This window comes from Myripristis murdjan, chromosome 22, assembly GCF_902150065.1.
Source record: "Myripristis murdjan chromosome 22, fMyrMur1.1, whole genome shotgun sequence".
Classification (NCBI taxonomy): domain Eukaryota; kingdom Metazoa; phylum Chordata; class Actinopteri; order Holocentriformes; family Holocentridae; genus Myripristis; species Myripristis murdjan.
This window is the reverse complement of record NC_044001.1, coordinates 10631757-10651138: the sequence shown is the minus strand read 5'-3', so window position 1 is coordinate 10651138 and position 19382 is coordinate 10631757. Positions and strand designations below refer to the sequence as shown.

The window sequence follows — 19382 nt, the reverse complement described above, 5'->3', positions numbered from 1 at the left end:
GTGATGGATGGCTGCAGGAAGCTGGGTCAGCCCTGCAGCCGACTGACTGCACGTACTCCATAACGGAGAAAAGCACTGGTTTATCCAAATAAGTAATATGGGAGAAATGTGTGTGTGTGTGTGTGTGTGTGTACATGTGGACTTAGGTGCTTGCATTAGTGTCTGCCTGTGAGACTGTGTATGTGTGTTATAATGAGCCGGTGTGTCGAGCAGTGATGGAGAATGTGAATTTCACCTGTTGAACTCTACACACACACACACACACACACACACATATACACACACGGTAGCTTAACTCCCCTTCACACATCACCCATCACTAACCCACTGTAACCTGACACTGGGATTTTTGAGAAACACACACACACACACACACTTTCCCTTGCTCGTTCACTGAGACGCACACACATACACATGCGCACACACATACACATGCGCACACACACACGGAGGTCAAGTTGAGGTTGTGCTTCCATGACATCACTGTTGCCATGACTCATAATTTGTACCCCCAGGCACAGTAAGGCCCTCTCCTCCGCAGAACATGTCAGAGCGACTTAGCGACACACACACGTGTGCACACACACACACACACACACACACACAATCTCTCATTCATCACTTGCTCTAAGTATACAGCGTATGCTTAATGACACAACAGTGCTTTATATACAACTGTGTAAGGTGTGTGCGTGTGAATGCATGCTTGTGTGTGTATGTGTGTGTGTGTGTGTGTGTGTGTGTGTGTGTGTGTGTGTGTGTGTGTTACAGACCTCTTGCACTCAAGTAACACTCTCATCAAACAGACCGGGTTTCACAAAGGTGCTATATGGCTGACCTTCTTCAGTCACACATACACACACACACACACACACACACACACACACACACACACACACACATCCTGTGTGATTTACCGTGGTCAGACTCAAATGGAGAAAGCAGGCCTCCTCCAGTCGGAAAAACCTCTGTTTTGGGGATCACACACACAGGGGGGAAGACTTCCATTGCCTACACACACACACACACACACACACACACACACACACACACACACACACTCTTTCCCGACAACATCAACTCTCTACCCCTCAGCCGCCACTAAATCACCATTAGACATGCCATACCACAAGACCATGTGTGTGTGTTTAAGTGCATGTGTGTATGCTTTGTCTATGTGTGCGTGTGTGTGAGTGTGTGTGTGTGTGTGTGTGTGTGTGTGTGTCCGTATGGGTCACCCCAGCTACCCACTCATCCTTAGACTGGCACCACTGCACCCCAGAGTACAGTCTGACTAGAGCGATTAGTGTTGTCACCCACTTCATAATAAAAATCTGTGTGCTAAATAAATTTCATAACCTTCATATTTTTTGCACTCATCAAATCCTCTCACACAAATTAAAGTAACAATCCACCACGTATTTTTTTTTTTTTTGCTACTTTCCGTCACGAGCTGATGTAACACAATAGAGGAATAAACATAAAAGGCTTTTATGAGCAGAGGTTAGGGATGAATCTCTGAACGCTTGGTAGGTCTTTTTCACAAAAATCTTCTCAAGAACTCAAGAAATTATGTTTTTTTTTATGTTTTTGGTGACAGCAGCATTGACTTTGTTTGTAAAAAAAAAAAAAAAGAAAAACTGGGTGGTTTGCATGGGCGGTGCTGGTCCACCACGGCGGAACGGACAAAGACAAGAGAGCCGCCTGCAGAAAACTCAAACTCCATCAACAGAAAGTCCAAAGAGAAAGATGTCCCAAAACACATCGATGATGTCATCAGAGAGAAAAAGGGAAAAAAAATGTATAGACATGATGGACTTTAAACAAAATGCATGCTTTCAATTTGAGTGAGTTTTGGAGAGAAAGATGAAAAAAAAGTGTTGGAAATCCAAGATCTGACTACTGCACTGCATTAAATAGTAGTACATTGTATATAGCACTGTTTTCCATATAGTGATCCTAACAAGCCATGTTGTTTGAGCACAACAACAAGACTACTGACATCAGATCCCTCCATACTTGTAATGCTTTGCAGGTGTGGGAACATTTGATTAAAAAAAAAAAAAAAAAAAATACAGTATGATGATTAGAGTAATGGTTTCTATGAACTAATGACTCAGATGATTATCAATACTCTCTATGAAAAATAAAGAATAGTCACCGTGGGGATGAGTCATTATTTTTGGCAATCTGTGGTTTATTTGCCCTAAGTCAGGAATTCGTGACTAATCCTTTTTCTGTGGAACTTGGAGTAATTTATGATGTTTTTTTTCCATGCGCTGTACACAGTGATGTGCTCGTCCTGATTTGATGAGATGAGCTTGGTGGAGAAAATGGTGTTGCATCACACAGTATGAGACAACATGCTATTTTCGCACTGTTTAGTCTGTTTTTACCCTGTCCCAGTCTATTAGTGGTTGTTTTTTTTTTTTTCCCCACATGACAGTTTATTAGGATTTATGAGAAGGATGGAGTATTGTCACGACCAGACAGAATTAGGGGCACAGCTCGCTTTCGAGTCATCTCCCATGCATCTCACAAACAGGATCAACTTTGTTCCTGCTGCTTAGGGGATCAGGGTGCATCTCTGACCCCATAATTTGTAAATCTGGAAGCAAACCTTGGCTGACCTAACAGAACAATCAGCCATAGATGTTAGATATCACAATAACAAGGCTGGTGGGAAATGGAAGGCCTTTTTCTCTTTCAGTCGTCTGACCGGTTCTCGGCAGCTCGGCCAAAATCCACCTTTTTAATGTTTTTACTTAAAAGCAAGAGTCAGGAGTCGGAGTGGATTGCGGAAATCCAGGACTTGCACACCAAATACCATCTGTATATTTCACATCTCATATCTACCATCTGTATATTTCACATCTCATATCTCTTTTTCTTAGGTTAGCCCTTATTGTATATTTTTAGTTTTTAGCCTTTATAGTCTTTATTGTATATATTTAGCTTTTATTCTGTTTTATTTAACTTTATTATATGTTTCTACTGTTGCTGCTGGAACACCAGAATTTCCCTGGTTGGGATCAATAAAGTCTATCTATCTATCTATCTATCTATCTATCTATCTATCTATCTATCTATCTATCAAAAATGTAAATAACATTTCCAAAGCGTGTTTGCTGTGTCTCAACTGATGTGGCACGGGCCCCTTCTTCTTCGTCCTTGGTGTCTTCCTCTTTGCTGATTACCTTTGCCAAAAATCTGCCATCTTTTTGGTGATTTCTGATAATGATTTTCTCCCTCTCTGTCTCTCTCTCTCTCTGTCTCTCTCTCTCTCCGTCTGTCTCCTCAGATCATGACTCAGAGGGGAAGCGGGTTCAAGACATGCTGTCTACAATTGACAAACCACAGGTTGGTATGCATACCTCTACCCGCAATCATACACACACATGCTCACTCAGGCAGGCACACAGAGCGAACATAATCGCAGCCAGTCACAGGCTGACGCAGGGGCTTCCTTAGAAATAGACTTCTCATTTGTTTATTTCCATCCTGCAACGCTTGCACCGAAAACCTGTGTTTAGTACCTGACCGTCAAAGGGTGAGTGGAGTATAATGTTAGCACTCCTCACCCTGGCCACATGAGGGCAGCATCAACTCATCCACGTCCCATTCAGCATGACTGCGTCCAACTGCTCTGCTGTGAGCTCAAGCAGTAAAATATGTGCGTAAACAGCACTTTTTAATTTTTTTTCTTCTTCTTTTTTTTTATTGCTAAGGGTAGTGTGGATGTATGGGCCGGGACTGTGCAGACATGGTTTGCTGGTTTGCTGGAGGGGAATAACTCAGGCCTGCTTAAATCAGCTGGTTGGTGGCTTGTGTAATTGGACCATTTGATATCTGTCAGGCTGCAGCAGCGGTTGAGACAGACAGGGAGTGCAGCGGAGAGAGAGACAAAATGAGGTATAGAAAGAGGGCGGAGGGTGTGGGTGCAAGAGGGGAAGGAAAGAAAACACAAAGAAGAGGTTAGTGAAGAGTTGTAAGCCCTCCAGGTGTTGATGACTGTACTGATAAAAAGGAGAAAAGAGGTGGATGAAGCTGTTGACCTCTGTTCTCTCCGCCTCACATGGCCTCACAAGGTTCCCTGTTGCTTTAGCCTCAGGGTCCGCATTTATCCTCAGTCCTGAGGCTAACTTAAGAGCCATCCAGTTTGACTTTGCAAAAAAAGAAGTGGGTAATCCACGGTGCTTTCCTGCACTGTTAACCCTCTAAAGCTGAATTAAAAATATAAAAATAAATAAAAATAACTACTTTGGCTGATGAAGAGGCTTTTAACATTTTTTCAACTGTATTTATTTATTTATTTATTTTTTTATATGTGCACAAGTCAGACTGTGCATCAGACAATAAAACACATTCAAATGTGTTAATTTCAGATTTTTCAGGATCAGTGTCACAGGTCAAACTAGTGATTTTTAAACATTTTTCAAGATTTGAAATACACAATTTTTTTATTATTATTATTATTATTATTATTATTATTTATTATTATTATTATAACATTTCAATGATTTTTTTTTTTTTTTTTTTTTTTGCTACATATTTTTTGTTATTTTATACTTTTAAGCAGTAGTTCAAAAAGTGGTGTGCTGGATATGTACACTTCCAAATAGTTGTTGTGACTAAGTGGACCCGTAGGCCTGCAGTCCTCTCAGTTGAGACAGAGTGAGTTTTTCAGCGAGTCGCTCTCAGAAACAGGACAGGATGCAGTGGAGCGCACAGGAGCGGGGCAGCGAGGGAAAGAAGGAGTAAGTCACTTCCTCAGTGTCAGTCAGTGTTTGTTGTTGATGTGTCATGGACCGTTGATGAGATGTAGCGGTTGGCTCCAGTTCCCTCTCGCCTTACAATGCCTGCATACAGGAGGCAGGAGCGGACTGGATTAAAGACAGAGGGGGGCAGAGGAGAGGTGAGTCCGGCAGAGTTTTCAGTCCTCTCTGTGCCAGCGACTCCACGAAGACAGATGGAGCTATTTACTATACAGATATAGCAGGAGTGGAGGCAGAGTGCAGCTATATGAGAGAGATAGGGAGGGTGGAGAAGCCAAGAGAGACAGAGAGAGCCCTTCATGTAAAACTGTTGATTTTATACCTTTATACCCTGGATGTATTGTTTACCGTCACGCCGATAAAGCTTACTAAAATGACCGGAATCGAATTGGGAGAGGCAGCGGGGGAGTGAGAGAGAATTACTACAGAAGAAATGGAGTAATGTGCTCATGAGTACCTCTCTGCAGTGGAGTTTACTTTTTGTGGGACTTTTACTGAAATAAGATTTAGTAACCCCCTCTCACCTCAAACGGCCTGTATGTAGTCGCACTGCATGGAAGAGATAGAAAGAGAGAGAGAGTGAGAGAAAGGTTAAATCGGACAGATATAAATTGTGTCGAGGCCAGTGAGTGTATTCACAAGAGGCAGACTGAAGATGGATGCTGCTTCTCTCCTTTGTAATCTTCGCCTAAAATACACCAAGTCTATCAGCTCTAATTATACACAGACACACTGGCTCTCACTCAGGGTCAGAGACCTCAAAACGCTCTCTTTGTTTTTTTCTCTTCTTTTTTCTCCACTTTTTCTTGATTTTCCTTTTCTCTCTGGTTTGCATCTCTCTCTCTCTCTCTCTCTCTCTCTCTTTCTCTCTCTCTCTCTTTTTATCCCAGTTCACATTAGCATCTTGGGGCTCGGCCAAACCACACCAGTTAATAGCGACTCCAGTTATTAACTGGAGTCGCTCATGTTCTGTGTCCATAAACGCACATATTTACAAGATTGAGAACACTTGCACAAGTGACTTTGTCCTGTATCACTCTGCATCAGCGACCATTTGCCTTGTTCTGCCCTGTTCCTACACACACAGCCAGGCTCATATGCTTAATAACTCGAGGCGGACACGGTGTTACTAGTGGCTGCTCTTGTTAAAGCCTCCCATTCAGACTCCAGTCCAGAATATTAGACTTCTTCATCGGGGATTGCCTCCACCAATGACATTCTCAATTAATATGATTCTTACCTGTGCAATATGGAAGTGTCAGCTAATTACAGACATCTCATGCGTCACCTGTTTTTCATGTGAGGCTCATTGTGATCGGTCAAAAGAATCAATTATGCATCACTTTCTGAGATCAGCTGCCTCAGAAAGAGTTTTAAAGACAACTGAGGTCATCCGCTCACTGGAATGGGGCCTTTTACAGTCACCATCGGTTTGACCTCGATCGGATTAAGCGCCAAAATGAGGAGTGACAGCCGTCTTTGGCTCTGATGTGAACCAAGTGTAACCGTTGCACATTTCTCAATGTGACTTTTATCATCACCTCACATCCAGACTCCTTTGGTAAAAAAGACTGGAGGCACCACAATTACATTTTTGCCTTATTGCCGACCAGTCTGCAAAAAAAAAAGAGAAGTTGTCAGGCTCCTTTTGTGATTGGGAGAGTCGAAATGCACTTAGGGTTAAACAAAGATCGCCACAGGAGACGCTTAGCGGGCGTCTTGAGGCGTGTGATTTGAGCTCATAAAACCGAGTCATTGTGATGGAAATTCTCATTGAAATGGCCAGTGTGCAGTGGCCGGCGTCCTCTATCTGCAGCGTGTCTTCCTGTGTTTGGCGGCCTCTCCTCTCTGTCTCTTCTTCATAGACAGTCGAGGCGTGCTTGTGGTTAGCAGTACCCTCAGGGCACATCCATCGACCATTCAGTGGATGTGGTGTCTGGAACGGCGGCAGACTGTGCTAAATCACGCTAAATCGGCTCGCACACACCCACGTGCCGCAGCTAAAACTCCCATAAACATGCACACACTTGCAGGCGCACACAGGCCAAACACGCACGCACACACACACACACACATACACATACATACAAACATGCATCCTCCTCCTGTCTTTCAAACCCATTTGTTTTCTTGTTTATTCCCGGCGTGGACGCGCCTGAACCGGAAAGAGCAACCGAATCTGGGATTATGGCCGACACAACACATTCCCTGACCCTGATATACATTCACACACATACACACACACACTATAACCACACACGCCAAGTTAAAAACACACGCTTACTGTTAGTATACTTAACAAACATAAATGCCAAGCCAGAATGACTCTCTGGTGAAGCAGAAATAGAGAGAAGATGGATGTCTTTTGCAAACAGGAGACACATGTTAGTATGATGATAGGTGGAATAGAATAGAATAGAACCGAATAGAATAGAACTAACCAAAAAGATGATCTAAAAATCTAAATTTAAATTATACTGTATACATAACTGGTAAACAAAAGCTACACTGCCCACCAGTACAGGCTTGTGCATTGGAAGCCATTCTTGCCAATGGACGTTAACGTACCTTGTGTTGTGTTTGTGTGTGTGTTACAGGTGTCCAATGTGCAGGCGCGGGCTGCGCGGCTGTCCTGGGCCCCCCCGGCAGGGCTGGTGAACAGGCATAGTAACGGCATGCCTGTCTCCTGCTCCTACGAGGTCTCTCTCTCAGACAAGGGAAGAGACGGAAAGTACCGCCTCATATACAGGTAGAGAACACACACGGTAACACCTGCCTTGTCTTGGGGGTTCATTCTCACCGAAACCCAGTCGTGTCCTTGTCATTGTGAGGATCCGCCCGTTCATTTAGGCCGGGTAAATTTGATAACGGCGCTCTGGTGTTCCATCCACACCGCACCACACTCGGATTTTCCCTGGGACTGCAGCTTAGATTACGTGGTTTTCAAAAAGCCCCAAGTTTCTCCTTCCTCACTGCAACGTTGTCAAATCCTCTGGAGAGTGTTTTTTTGAAAAGCCCCATGCTCGCAGGTGGACAACACTTGGCTTAGTGTGTGCCGAAACAGAGAGGGAAAGATGTGTTTTCAAACTAACACAGTTTAGTGTAGACATTCTGACAAATAGTCCCATTTTTTTTAGAATCTAGTGTGAGGAGAAAGCAAATGTCCTTAAGATTTGTTCTGATAAAACACACAAAAATACCAAAAATAATAAAATAATACTTCTTTGTGTGTGTGTGTGTGTGTGTGTTTCAGTGGAGATGAGTTGGAGTACAATCTGAAAGACCTAAGGCCAGCGACAGACTACCACGTACGGTAAGGACTTTCTAAACCTTGTCAGTCTGGATGTTGCGTGTGTCTTTTTATGTTGTTTTATGCCAAATCCACACATCTCTGTTGTTATTCATGAAGGGACGGCTTTCCCATTTTTGAGTTATTAATTGCTTTTTTGTGCGTTTGTATGTGTCCATAAATGTTTCTGTGTGTGTGTGTGTGTGTGTGTGTTGCAGGGTGTCAGCGCTGTATAACTCGCTGCGAGGCTCGTGTTCAGAGGCCGGCTCGTTCACCACACACAGCAGCGTCCCAGACGTCCCCTTCCCCCCAAAACTGTCCCACCGCACCAAGACCACCCTCTCACTACAGTGGAAGGTACAGACACACACACACACACATGCACACACACACGCACACACTCAGTATGTCATCTTGAACTGCAAGACGCCGTTTGAAGCATTTTAAAAGAAGAGTCGTCTTGGCATTAAAGGAACAGTGCACCCAAAATACAAAAAAAAAAAAAAAAAAAGATATTTTCCCACTTACCCACAGTGCAGTCTGTGCATTAGTGATGCACAGATGGCCGTTTTGCAGGCAACGCGGATCAGGTGGGATCGCTCATGAAAATTAACGTTCTGATTAGCGAATGGATTGCAGGATGGTGAAAAAATACATCATTAATCAGGAAATGATCAATTACATTCTCTAAAACGTGTTCATGCAGGTGTGGGTCCATTGATTGGAGGAAATAATTTATTCGGGAGGGTGGCGAGTGGATGATTTATGCATACATGAGGATTTGGATGACATCACTCCTGCACATCACTGCTGTCCATGCACATAATATAGTTCATGTGTGATTTGTGTTTCCCAGTGCAACGGGGTTGGTTGGCTATTCAAAACTACAGAGACAGTTCTTTCTAAAAACAATGACACAGATGCCTGGCATAATCTATGGCCCTAAGGGATGAAATGTTTTATTGGGAACTAATTCCTGCAGAAGAACGCCAACTAAATATACAGTATCTGTCTGCATCCAGCAAATAAGAATAAGAATGAATAGATGCAGTTTGCCAAATGCCGCAGAAACAATTTAGATTTACAGAATTATCTTTATTTTGTAGTTTTGGTGCACTGTTCCTTTAATGTCCTGAAGTTTCAGTTACTTTTGATGAGGCGTTTGCTGTTCCCAGCATTCGGTTCATGTGGGTGCTTTACCTCTGTGATGGAGGCAAACAGGATGGGGTTTGTTTCAGCTTGTTTGTGCAGCAGCCTGACTTTATCAGTCCTGCAGCAGCTATTACAGATTCCAGCGGAGCTGCAGGCCGCCTCGGGGCACATCCCCGTGTCTTCTCTGACCTTTTCCACACAAGTAATTTTTATCCACTCTCACTAAGTGTCACTGATAATGAGTGACATCAGTCTCCCAGACAGGATATGAGGCCACTCACAAAAACATGGCAGGTATTTTCTCCTGCTCGCTGTCACACTCTTTTATCCTCGGCTAATCTCTTCATCTCTCTCCGTCTCGCTTGTCTCCCTGTCTCCGCTCAACCTGTCCGTCCTGCGCCGCTCGCAGCCCCCAGGCGACAACGGATCCAAAATCACAAACTACCTGCTTGAGTGGGATGAGGTAAGTCTCTCGCTCTCTTTCTCTTCCTCTTCATCTCTTCCTCCCTTTCTTTTTCATCATCTCCTGCACCATCCGTTTATTTTATTAGCTCTTACGCTTCTCCCTGACCTCACTAAAGGGCTGTTAACATTCAGCTTCTCAAACTACTAAGAGGGAACAAGCCCGTGTGTATTTCCTCTCCATCTCCCCTCCTCTTTCTTCATTCATGCTTTTGTCGTCTTTGCTATTCTTCTTCCGTGTTCAGTTTTTTTTTTTTTCTCAGTCTTTCTCGACAATCTATCTTGTTCCTCATCTCCTCTCACATTTGCCCTTACTTTTCTTGTTTATGTCTGCATCCATCTCTCTCTACTCTTATTGCCATGGCTTTGTCATCCAACCAATCTTATTTTCCTCTCCTCTCCTCTCCTCAGGGAAAGAAGAACAGTGTTTTCAGAGAATGTTACTTTGGGAGCCAGAGACACTGTAAGCTGACACGACTGTTCCCTGCCAGCGGCTACACCTTCAGAGTGGCCGCACACAACGACATAGGCACCAGGTAGGTGACATTACACAGACGTGCACATGCTGCACGCACATTCACGCAGCTGATATATTCAACGAGCATCATCAAAAATAGTTTATAGCACATTATGGTTCCTAACCTCATTCAAGTGGAGACACGTAGGTTATGAGAAATGTGTAATAACAATAATCATCATCATCCTTTATGGAGTATTTATTTATATAGCACTCCGAAAAACACAGTATGCAAAGTGACGTACAATACATAACAGGATAAAAAAAAAAAAATAACACCACAAAGCAAATAGAAGGCAAAATCACAGCATATAAATAAGGCGTAAAATAATAAATAGAAGATACAAGAATAAAACACAAATATATTAGATAAGGAATATTAAAAGCTAGTTTTTCAAATAGGTTTTATGGAGTGCTTTACATATATGGTCTTTGTAAATAGAGTGAACTTTAAGAGTTGTTTGTTTTTATAATAATAGAATATAAACTTTATTTATGTAGTACTTAGACAACAATTCAGTGTGCTTTCATGTGAGGACCTGCCAGAAGTTGGCTCTTGATACGATTTGGGATCTCCGACCATATTTTTAGAAACCAGGCGCTTGGTTGATATGATGGCGGTAAATCTTGTTGACAACAGCAGGTGTATTTTTAAAACAACATATATAGATGTGTTTTCATCACAGAGAGTGAGTGCCGATCGGCACGGGCCCCGCGATGACGGACAGGCAAGCACAAATAGGCGCAGCGCTACCTGTGGCTATTAGTCTGAATGTGACATGACTCCCCTCTTTCTCATTTTGCCTCCATTTCCTCTCGGCGCTCGCCTCCTCTTTATCATCGCGGCGTGTAGCGTCTCCCCTGGAGTCGTTACGTTGACAGGGAGAGGCGAAGAGGTGATGGAGGCGGGGAGGGAGGAGACGCACGCTGGCTGGCTGAGCTCAAAGCTGCCTGACTGCTTGACTATCCACTGCAGCCTTAGATAGACACACACACACACACACACACACACACACACACATATGCAGACAAACACACCCTCTGTTACTCGCCAGTTTTCTCTTACTCTCAGTCTTTTACAACCTCTTAGACCTTTGCCGCTAGTCGTACATTCAAATTATGTCTCCGCTGCAACTTTCGCAAATTAGCCTTTGCCCCCTCCTCTCCCTCTAATGTCTGACTCGGTGTATATATATCCTCTTTTATCACACTTTTCCTCTCCTTTAACTCTCTTGCACTCACCCTCTGCCCTAGACCGCCCCCTCCATCTCCTGTCCCGCTATATGCACACCAATATGAGTCTCCTTTTTTTTTTGTTGTTATTCTCTCCTTCCCTTCCCTCTTTCTCTCCCTCCACTTCTCTCAAATTTGCCTCTCTTCATCTCTGCTGAATTTCAAATGCATAAAGCACAACCTCTTTCTCCCCTCTCCCGCCTCCCTCGCTCCCTCTCTCTCCAAAAAGCAATGATCCGAGGAGTCTGTAAATTGCATCTGCATTTTAAGTAAAAGCAGAAATTGTGTGGAAGTCAGTGAGATGTATTATGTGTGCTACTACAGTATATATTTATATATATATGTATGTAAATGGAAATTGCCATTCAACATTCAGCATTGTTTTTTTCTCTGAACTTGTTTTGTGTGTGTGTTTGTGTACAGTGGCTTCAGCACGGAGGTGGTGTTCTACACCATGGGCACCCTGCCTGCCCTGCCTCTGGCACCACGGCTGGTGAGGGCGGGGGTGTCCTGGGTGACCCTGGAGTGGGGGCGTCCCGAGGGCAGCCCCAGCGAGGAGCAGCTCAAATACACACTCGAGATCCAGGAGGACAACAGCGTGAGTACCACACTTACATCTCTAAAGGATAACTCTCGTGTTTTATTGAATTTATACAAGTAGTCTGTGCTAGTGGCTTTCAAAGTATGGTCCAGGGACCGCCAAAGATCCTTGAGAGGCTTTTGTTGGGTCTTTAGCAAAATGAGAGGTAGATTGTCATTAGAATTTACTTAAGTGGAACTTTTTATCATACACGTGATATATGGGTGTATATTTTACATTATGTTCTAATGATACTACTTTGTATCTGTTAGTGTCAAAGTATGACATTAAAACAAACAGTACACAATAATATCTTCTTATATCAGGGTCCAGACGGTGAAAATCAATTTAAATGGGGGTCTGCAGCTTAATGAAGTACAGATTGGGAGTCCGGAGCATGCAAAAGCTTGAACCCCCCCCCCGTCTAGGTTGGCCCCCTCCTCGAGATCATCTCAGTCAGTGCAGCTGATGACGCCAGCGCTCGTTTTCATTCCTCAGAAGAATCCATTCGCTGTCATTCACTCTCGCGCCGTGTGAAAAACGACTTCCACAGGCTCGAAAAAAAACTGCTCGAGCTCGATGATCCATCACAGTAAACACGAACCCTTAATTTGTTTGTGTCTAAGTTCCGGCTTTATTGTTATTTTATTGTGCCTGAGTTGAGTGTTTTTATGTGTGGGCGTGCGCCGCATTCTGCTCTGCTCGCTGTCAATCATCTGACAGCCACAGGAGGAGATAGAGGCCTCGGTCAGGACATCATTTCTCAAAACACGTTCCAATATTTTTTATTTTATTTATTTATTTATTTATTTATTTGGATCTTATTTGAGCCATCTGTCTACTTTGAAAACCCAAATTAGTAGATGTTAAAAATCTAATTACATACAGCGTGTGTTGCAAAATGATAGCAGAAATGGAAACTAGACCTAGATATATATGGAAACTGGCTACAGCTCTATATGACATTATTTTCCTACACATACATAGCATCACACACCATATGCATTGGACATGTATTGATGAATCACACCACACACTCATTCTCTCTCTGTCTCTCACACTCTCACTCACACACACACTTACACAAACACACAAACATTTAATGCAAAATACAGCACAACATTAAATACCTGTGCTCAAGCGTGCACGGTGATGTAGACATACCTTGAACGAAACACACACACACACACAGTCGCGGTGCAGCCAGTCTCACAGTGTGTCTTCCACAGGGAATGGACTTTCATCCAAAGTACACTGGAGAAAACTTGACCTGTACTGTACAAGGCCTGAAGAGGAGTACACAGTATAAATTCAGGGTAAGAGATAACTGTGTATCCAAGTGTGTGCGGTATGTGTGGAAGTCATGTCTGTCTGCCTCTGCGTGTGTGTGTCTGAATGTGCCAGAGCTCCATTATGTAGTTTTGGTGAATAACACTGGAAGATATCATAAAAGACAAGAAATTTAAATAATTTGAATGTCAGTTGCCATCATTTTCTAGGATTGAAAACTTACCTGGCACTGTTGAAATTGTCTTGATATGATAACCCCTCGCCCACATGGTGCAAAACCTTAAAAAAAAAGCCTTATTTGCATGTACTCTTAGACCCAGGTTTGTTTGATTTCAAGTCTGCACTTGAGTACATTTTTAAAGTCACTTGAGTCATCTTTTGCCTCTTTCCTCCTCTTTTTTTTCCTTCCTCTAATATCAGCCAATCATGTTCTCTTTTTGGAGCAAAATAAATCCTTTTTTTGTTTCCAAGGCTACCCGCTATCCAGATGTCTTTCAATGGCGATACAAGCCATTAATCTAGCAAGACATACAGCAATTTACCTACAGAGAAATTGCTGCAATTTAACCAATAGTGAAACATGGGCAATTCAGCCATTCAGCAACTAGGGCCACGCTGAAAGCTGCGATAGCTGTTGATTGTGTGAGGATGCTGTGAAACAAAATGTACTGAGGGGGAGAGGGGGTTTGCATATGCGTTTATGTGTGTGTGTGTGTGTGTATGCTATCAACAGTGTATTGGGTAGCAGTCATCGCAAACTATGCTAAATCACCCCTGCCTCACATGCACCCTTAGACGCATGCAAACGTACTCGCTCATACTGACCGACTGAATCGGATTTTAGATGCTAGATGTTGTGGGACACACACACACACACACACACACACACACATTAGCTGTGTGCTGGTTACTGGTTGTGAACATCTGAGAACAAAGCAGAATGATTGTCCATTAGGTGGGTAATGGAGGGAGTGCTGGAGACAAAGGGAGGCAGGGGAGGGGAGAGGACGGGAGGATGAGAGACGAGAGGAGAAGGGAACGGAAGAAATGCCAAAAAAAAAAAAAAAAAAAAAAAAAAAGCCGGGAGCAGCAGAGGTGAAGGAGGGGAGAGTAATGAGATTGGAACAGAACATTTAAATGGCTTCTATTAATCAGGACAGTTACTTTTGAAAGGGTGCACATTTGCTTCCTGATAGATTGGTAATTTCTCTCTCCTTCCTCTCATTTTCTCATCTTTCCCTAATACTGTGTTTCTGCTCCTCGTCTTCCTTCCTTCCCTTCATTTCCTCCTCTCTTCCTCTCGTCCCTCTATCTTGTTACTTGCCCCCCACTCTTTCTTTCTGTCCCTGTACATCCCATCTGCTCTACCTCTTGCTCTCTTCCTGTCCATCTCCATTCTCTTCTTATTTACCTTCTCCTCACCTTTTATTTTATTTTTTTTAACTCTCTGTTTCCCCCCCCTGCAGCTGATAGCGTCGAACATGGAGGGGAAGAGCAGTCCGAGTGAAGTTTTGGTGTGCACCACCAGTCCAGACAAACCAGGCCCCCCGTCTACACCCTGTGTCACCGCAGCTACCCCCTACGGATTCACTGTCACCTGGGGTACACACACACACAAACACACACACACAAACATTATGCATAACACAGAGGAATACACACACCAACCCTCAGGTATTAACATGTCTGCTGTTTTGCAATCTACCAAAGGTGTGACTTAAATATTCATACTTATTAATATTTATTGTTCATACATAGTTTATTAATGAGCCCACATACAAGAGCCATTATTTCCTAACCTACAGTTTCGGCCGGTTAAAATACAGCAGCGACTTTTTTAGATTCAGGCATAAATTAGCGCAGTGCAGGGCATTGCAGAACACAAGTATTGATGAGAGGCATTAAAGTGTTAGAAATCATCCTCAAACGGCCGCCTGTGGAGCTCTGAATATCACGGATCAGCAGCTATACAAGCCATCTAATCTTTCTATCAGCCGTCTATCCTGCATTAGGGATGCAGAGTCAGTGCAGCCTCTCCTCCCATAAAAGTTGGGACGGAAAAAATGGCACGGCGCATGTCTCGAGTCTTTCATTCAGCCTGGCAGTCAGAAAATTGCTCGGGTTTTCTGGTTCCTGGTAAAAGAAAAGACTTTCAAAGTTGGAAATAATTTCCTGTATCTGTAGTGAACTCAGGGAAAAGTGAGATTTCTACGTCTTGAGTGTTTCCCCCATTGTTAGTGTTATGTGCTAATTTGACTCTTCTTAACTGTTCCTAACCCTATGGCGCATAGCGGTCACTACAGTGGACAGCTGTTTAAAGTCATTTTCTCCTAAATGCAATGGTTTCTATGGTGCAATTGCATATCAGCTGCTAGAATGCTCTCTGCTGCTCCCCCCCATTGAGGTTTATGAAGAGACGGTCAGTTCTTGTTGCTGAAAACATATTAATACTAGTATCATGACATGGTAAGACCAGTCCTGCATCCTTAAAGAAGTATGGAGACTCACAAAAATGTTCATGCCCCAAGAAGAGTAAAAACACATAAGCAAAAAATCTTGACCCAGGCTTTCATAATTCGTGCATCAAAGGGTTAATTGTGATTATGCTCAAAACATCAATGTGATAAATATATGTCACAGCCCAGTGTTGTTAGTAGTGCAACGTTAATCTCACCAAAAAAAAAAAAAAAAAAAACTTGCTTTAGGGTGTGTTGACTTTTTGCAGCATCTCTGCTGTCTGAAAAGTCTTCCTCACGTTAAGATAAGATGAGATAAGTTAAGATAAGATAAGATAACACTTTATTTATCCCCATAGGGGGTAACTAGTATTTGTATTAGAGCCTGACCGCCCCTGGATTTTGGGAGCTGATACTGATATCAATATTTGGGAAACATTCCCTTCCAATAATGACATTGATTGTCCATTCATTTATTTAGCTATTTATGTATGCATAAAACACAATTTGTATACATTAAGACACACAAAATAATCAAATGTGTTAATTAAATGGTGGTAATAAGGATAATACTAAAGGCTTGATGTTTTACAGTTTCTACCTTCTTAAAAGGCTACTCTGCTCTTACATTATATAAAGTGATTTTTACTGCAGTATGTACTTGTTTTGCTTGTTGGCCAACATATATGCAGACATACAGATATGCTGAATCTGTAACGAGTCAATTTTCCAATATGATCTGACAATATGATCAGTCGGGTTTAGTTGCATATCGAGAAATTAAACAGAGTCAAAAAAAAAAGAGAGAGAGAGAGAAAACAGTTGATAACGAACTTGCGGTTACCACAGCAGTTGGCAGCATTTTGGTAACGGTGCTTTGTGGGGATTATCAGCATGATAAGAATCTCATTTGTCAGATTGTTTGGCTGAAAGTGGCCCTCAGATAAACTGCCACACCCCCTGGTGGCTGGATGATTTACAGAGTCATAAATGTTATGACAAATCTGTCACAATTTATGACTGCGTGCTGCGTTAATCCTGCCAGCCAGATTGCATCTTTTGACTTCTTTCCCTTGACACGACAGCGCTCGTGCTGGAAAAATGTCGTGAAAATTGGGAAAAATGCCTGCTCTCTCTCTCAAAAAAAAAAAAAAGTGGTCCTACGCCGTACAGTATCTTGGTGTACCTCCAGTGCGTCTGGTTCCTGGAAGAGCGGGAATGTGATCAGGAAACATACGCACCGATTAGACGACGGCATGTCCATGACAGAGCCTTGATGAGGGAAAAAAAGATTTAATCCTAAAAGTGCTCTGTCGAGAGAAAGTAGCGCCATAAAACGGGAAAATGGAAACGTTTCGGTGTTAGGATAAGTTCAGTGAAATGATGTCCTCTGATATCAACCCATATTAACGTAATAATATTCTCCCCCAGATCCTCCCCAGGACAACGGGGGCTCAGAGGCTCTCACCTACCTGCTAGAGATCTCAGAGGGATGCTCCGAAGGTACAGCAACACCTCTCTTTACCTTTCTCTTTCACCTGAACCGTATTAATCTCCACTCCGCTCTCTCTTTCTCATAACCTCCATCTCCAATGTCCTAAGTGCCTGTTATAGGTCCATTATGTATCTATAAAAAAAAAAAAAACAAGGCTCACAATGTTCCACTTTCTTCCTTGCTTTCTCATACTCTCTCTCTTTTCTAAATCCATCCTTTACTCTCAAAAGCCGTAATTTGTGAAGTCTCTATTAGGATCCATTTGAACACAGAGCGCCTGGACATCGCTGAAGAGAAATCTACACTCTAGGAGACCAAATGCTCTTCTGTCTCTTTCCTCAAAGGAAATCAAATCAAATGTTTATGTTTGTTTATCATTGGATATTATAGGACTTGATACGATATGTGTCATAGTTGTGACTGAATTCATTCACCGACAGAGTGAATCAGTAATTTATTCATGAACAATTTGGAAAAGGGTGTGAAATATCTCAATTTTAGCCATTACATTTCTTAATTAGAGTCATTAGAGTGCTTGTGTTTTCTCAATGTGAGATAGCAGAGCCTCCTCTGCGCGGCCTGTCCAATCGTATATAATACAGAACCGTCTTCATACAATATGCAGAACCTGTTTGTTTTCCTTGTTTCTGCATTACTTAACACAGTTCAGCTTTAGATCCCTGAGCAATTAATTTTCTGCTGTCCTTTCTCTTATTCTGCCCATTTCTAGTTCTAATTATACGTTCAATAGCCGTGTTCGGTCATGAATAAACTAGTTTTGCCTGCTTTGTGTTTTTTAATTTGTTAAATTGGTCTTTCAATTCAATTCAATGCCTGGCAGCACCAAGCAGTATTTTTTATTTATTTATTTATTTATTTATTTTTTAACTCAGTTTTGGTTTGGTTTAAATCGTCTGTGGTGTAAATCGTGTTTTCAGACTGAACAATGGGGTGTGGTTTCTTTCATTTATGATGATTACACATCAATTAGCCGAAGAAACGCAGGATATTAATTGTATTAGTGTGTTACAACCTTGGATGTTAATTCCAGAGCATCTGTTTTGTTTGTTTGTTTGTTTGTTACTTCTTCTCCTCAATCCATACCGTGTCTATCCCTCCTTTTTCTCTGTTTACCCTCCTCACCTCGTCTCTCTCAGCACTGCCAGTGGGAGCTGGCCCTGACTCATCTCTGTGTTTTGCTGTGATTCATCATATCATTAAGTGTGTGTGTGCACATGCAGTTACTCTGAAACAGATTTTTTTTTGGGTCAAGTTTTACGGAAATAAATTCCGCTCAGTGGCCTCCCTTTGATGTGCAGAGCCAGAATGTTTACTACTGCTACTAATACTACTACTACTGCCACCAATCTTGAATGCAACTTTCTCCTGCAGTTGTAGGTTAACAATGCGAGCGTATGTGCATTACATAAATTCAATACATTGTCCCCCTTTGTGGGGAAATTGCTTTTTGCGCACCGGTAAAAGCAGGGCTATATTTACATGATAAGAGCGCTGCTTCATGGGCAGAATAATGCATTTCATAAACCTACACAAAACATCAACAGAACAACAAAAGTGACGTTAATTGGGTCAACCGGATTCAGTTTCTAGGAAAACAGTCGGGCTTTCCACAGCATGCAATAACAACAGAGAATGTGCGCAAGTTGTGTAATCTCTCTGTCTTGTATTGTGTGTGTGTGTGTGTGTACAGCAACCCAGTGGGAGGTAGCATACAGCGGTCCGGCAACAGAATGTGTGTGTGAGCGCCTGACACCTGGAACTTCCTACCGCCTACGTGTGTGTAGCATCAGCACCGGAGGACACAGCCCAGTAAGAACCTCACACACACACACACACACACACATCCCAGCCATCATAATTAACATTTCAGCCAGTTAATAATCAATCTGATCTGGAAAAAATGTCTCTTTTTGTAATTGCACTCCATTTTCCATGCTCTTCTCTGCTCCTCTAGTGTACTGTTAGCGTTCCAGTCCGTACATTAAGCGTCCCACCCGGGCCCTGCCAGCCGCCGAGGATCGTGGGTAAAGCCAAACACAAGGAGGTGCAGTTAGAATGGGGTGAGTGCAGGCACGCACGCAAATGCGCACTCTCTGTGTAATTTCATTTGGC

General features: G+C 42.7%; 1 protein-coding gene across 2 annotated transcripts in view; it reads left to right on the top strand.

Moving 5' to 3' along the window:
- Positions 1–19382, top strand: part of fndc3ba (fibronectin type III domain containing 3Ba) — a 119879-nt gene that overhangs the window by 74294 nt on the left and 26203 nt on the right. For both annotated transcript variants that reach the window (XM_030082029.1, XM_030082030.1), the window contains exons 8-19: positions 3302–3360; positions 7373–7524; positions 8029–8088; positions 8283–8421; positions 9626–9679; positions 10090–10214; positions 11852–12026; positions 13238–13324; positions 14765–14900; positions 17186–17257; positions 18961–19079; positions 19225–19330. In XM_030082029.1, coding sequence (XP_029937889.1) covers positions 3302–3360; positions 7373–7524; positions 8029–8088; positions 8283–8421; positions 9626–9679; positions 10090–10214; positions 11852–12026; positions 13238–13324; positions 14765–14900; positions 17186–17257; positions 18961–19079; positions 19225–19330 — 1284 coding nt within the window. The remainder of the gene's footprint in view (positions 1–3301; positions 3361–7372; positions 7525–8028; positions 8089–8282; positions 8422–9625; positions 9680–10089; positions 10215–11851; positions 12027–13237; positions 13325–14764; positions 14901–17185; positions 17258–18960; positions 19080–19224; positions 19331–19382) is intronic.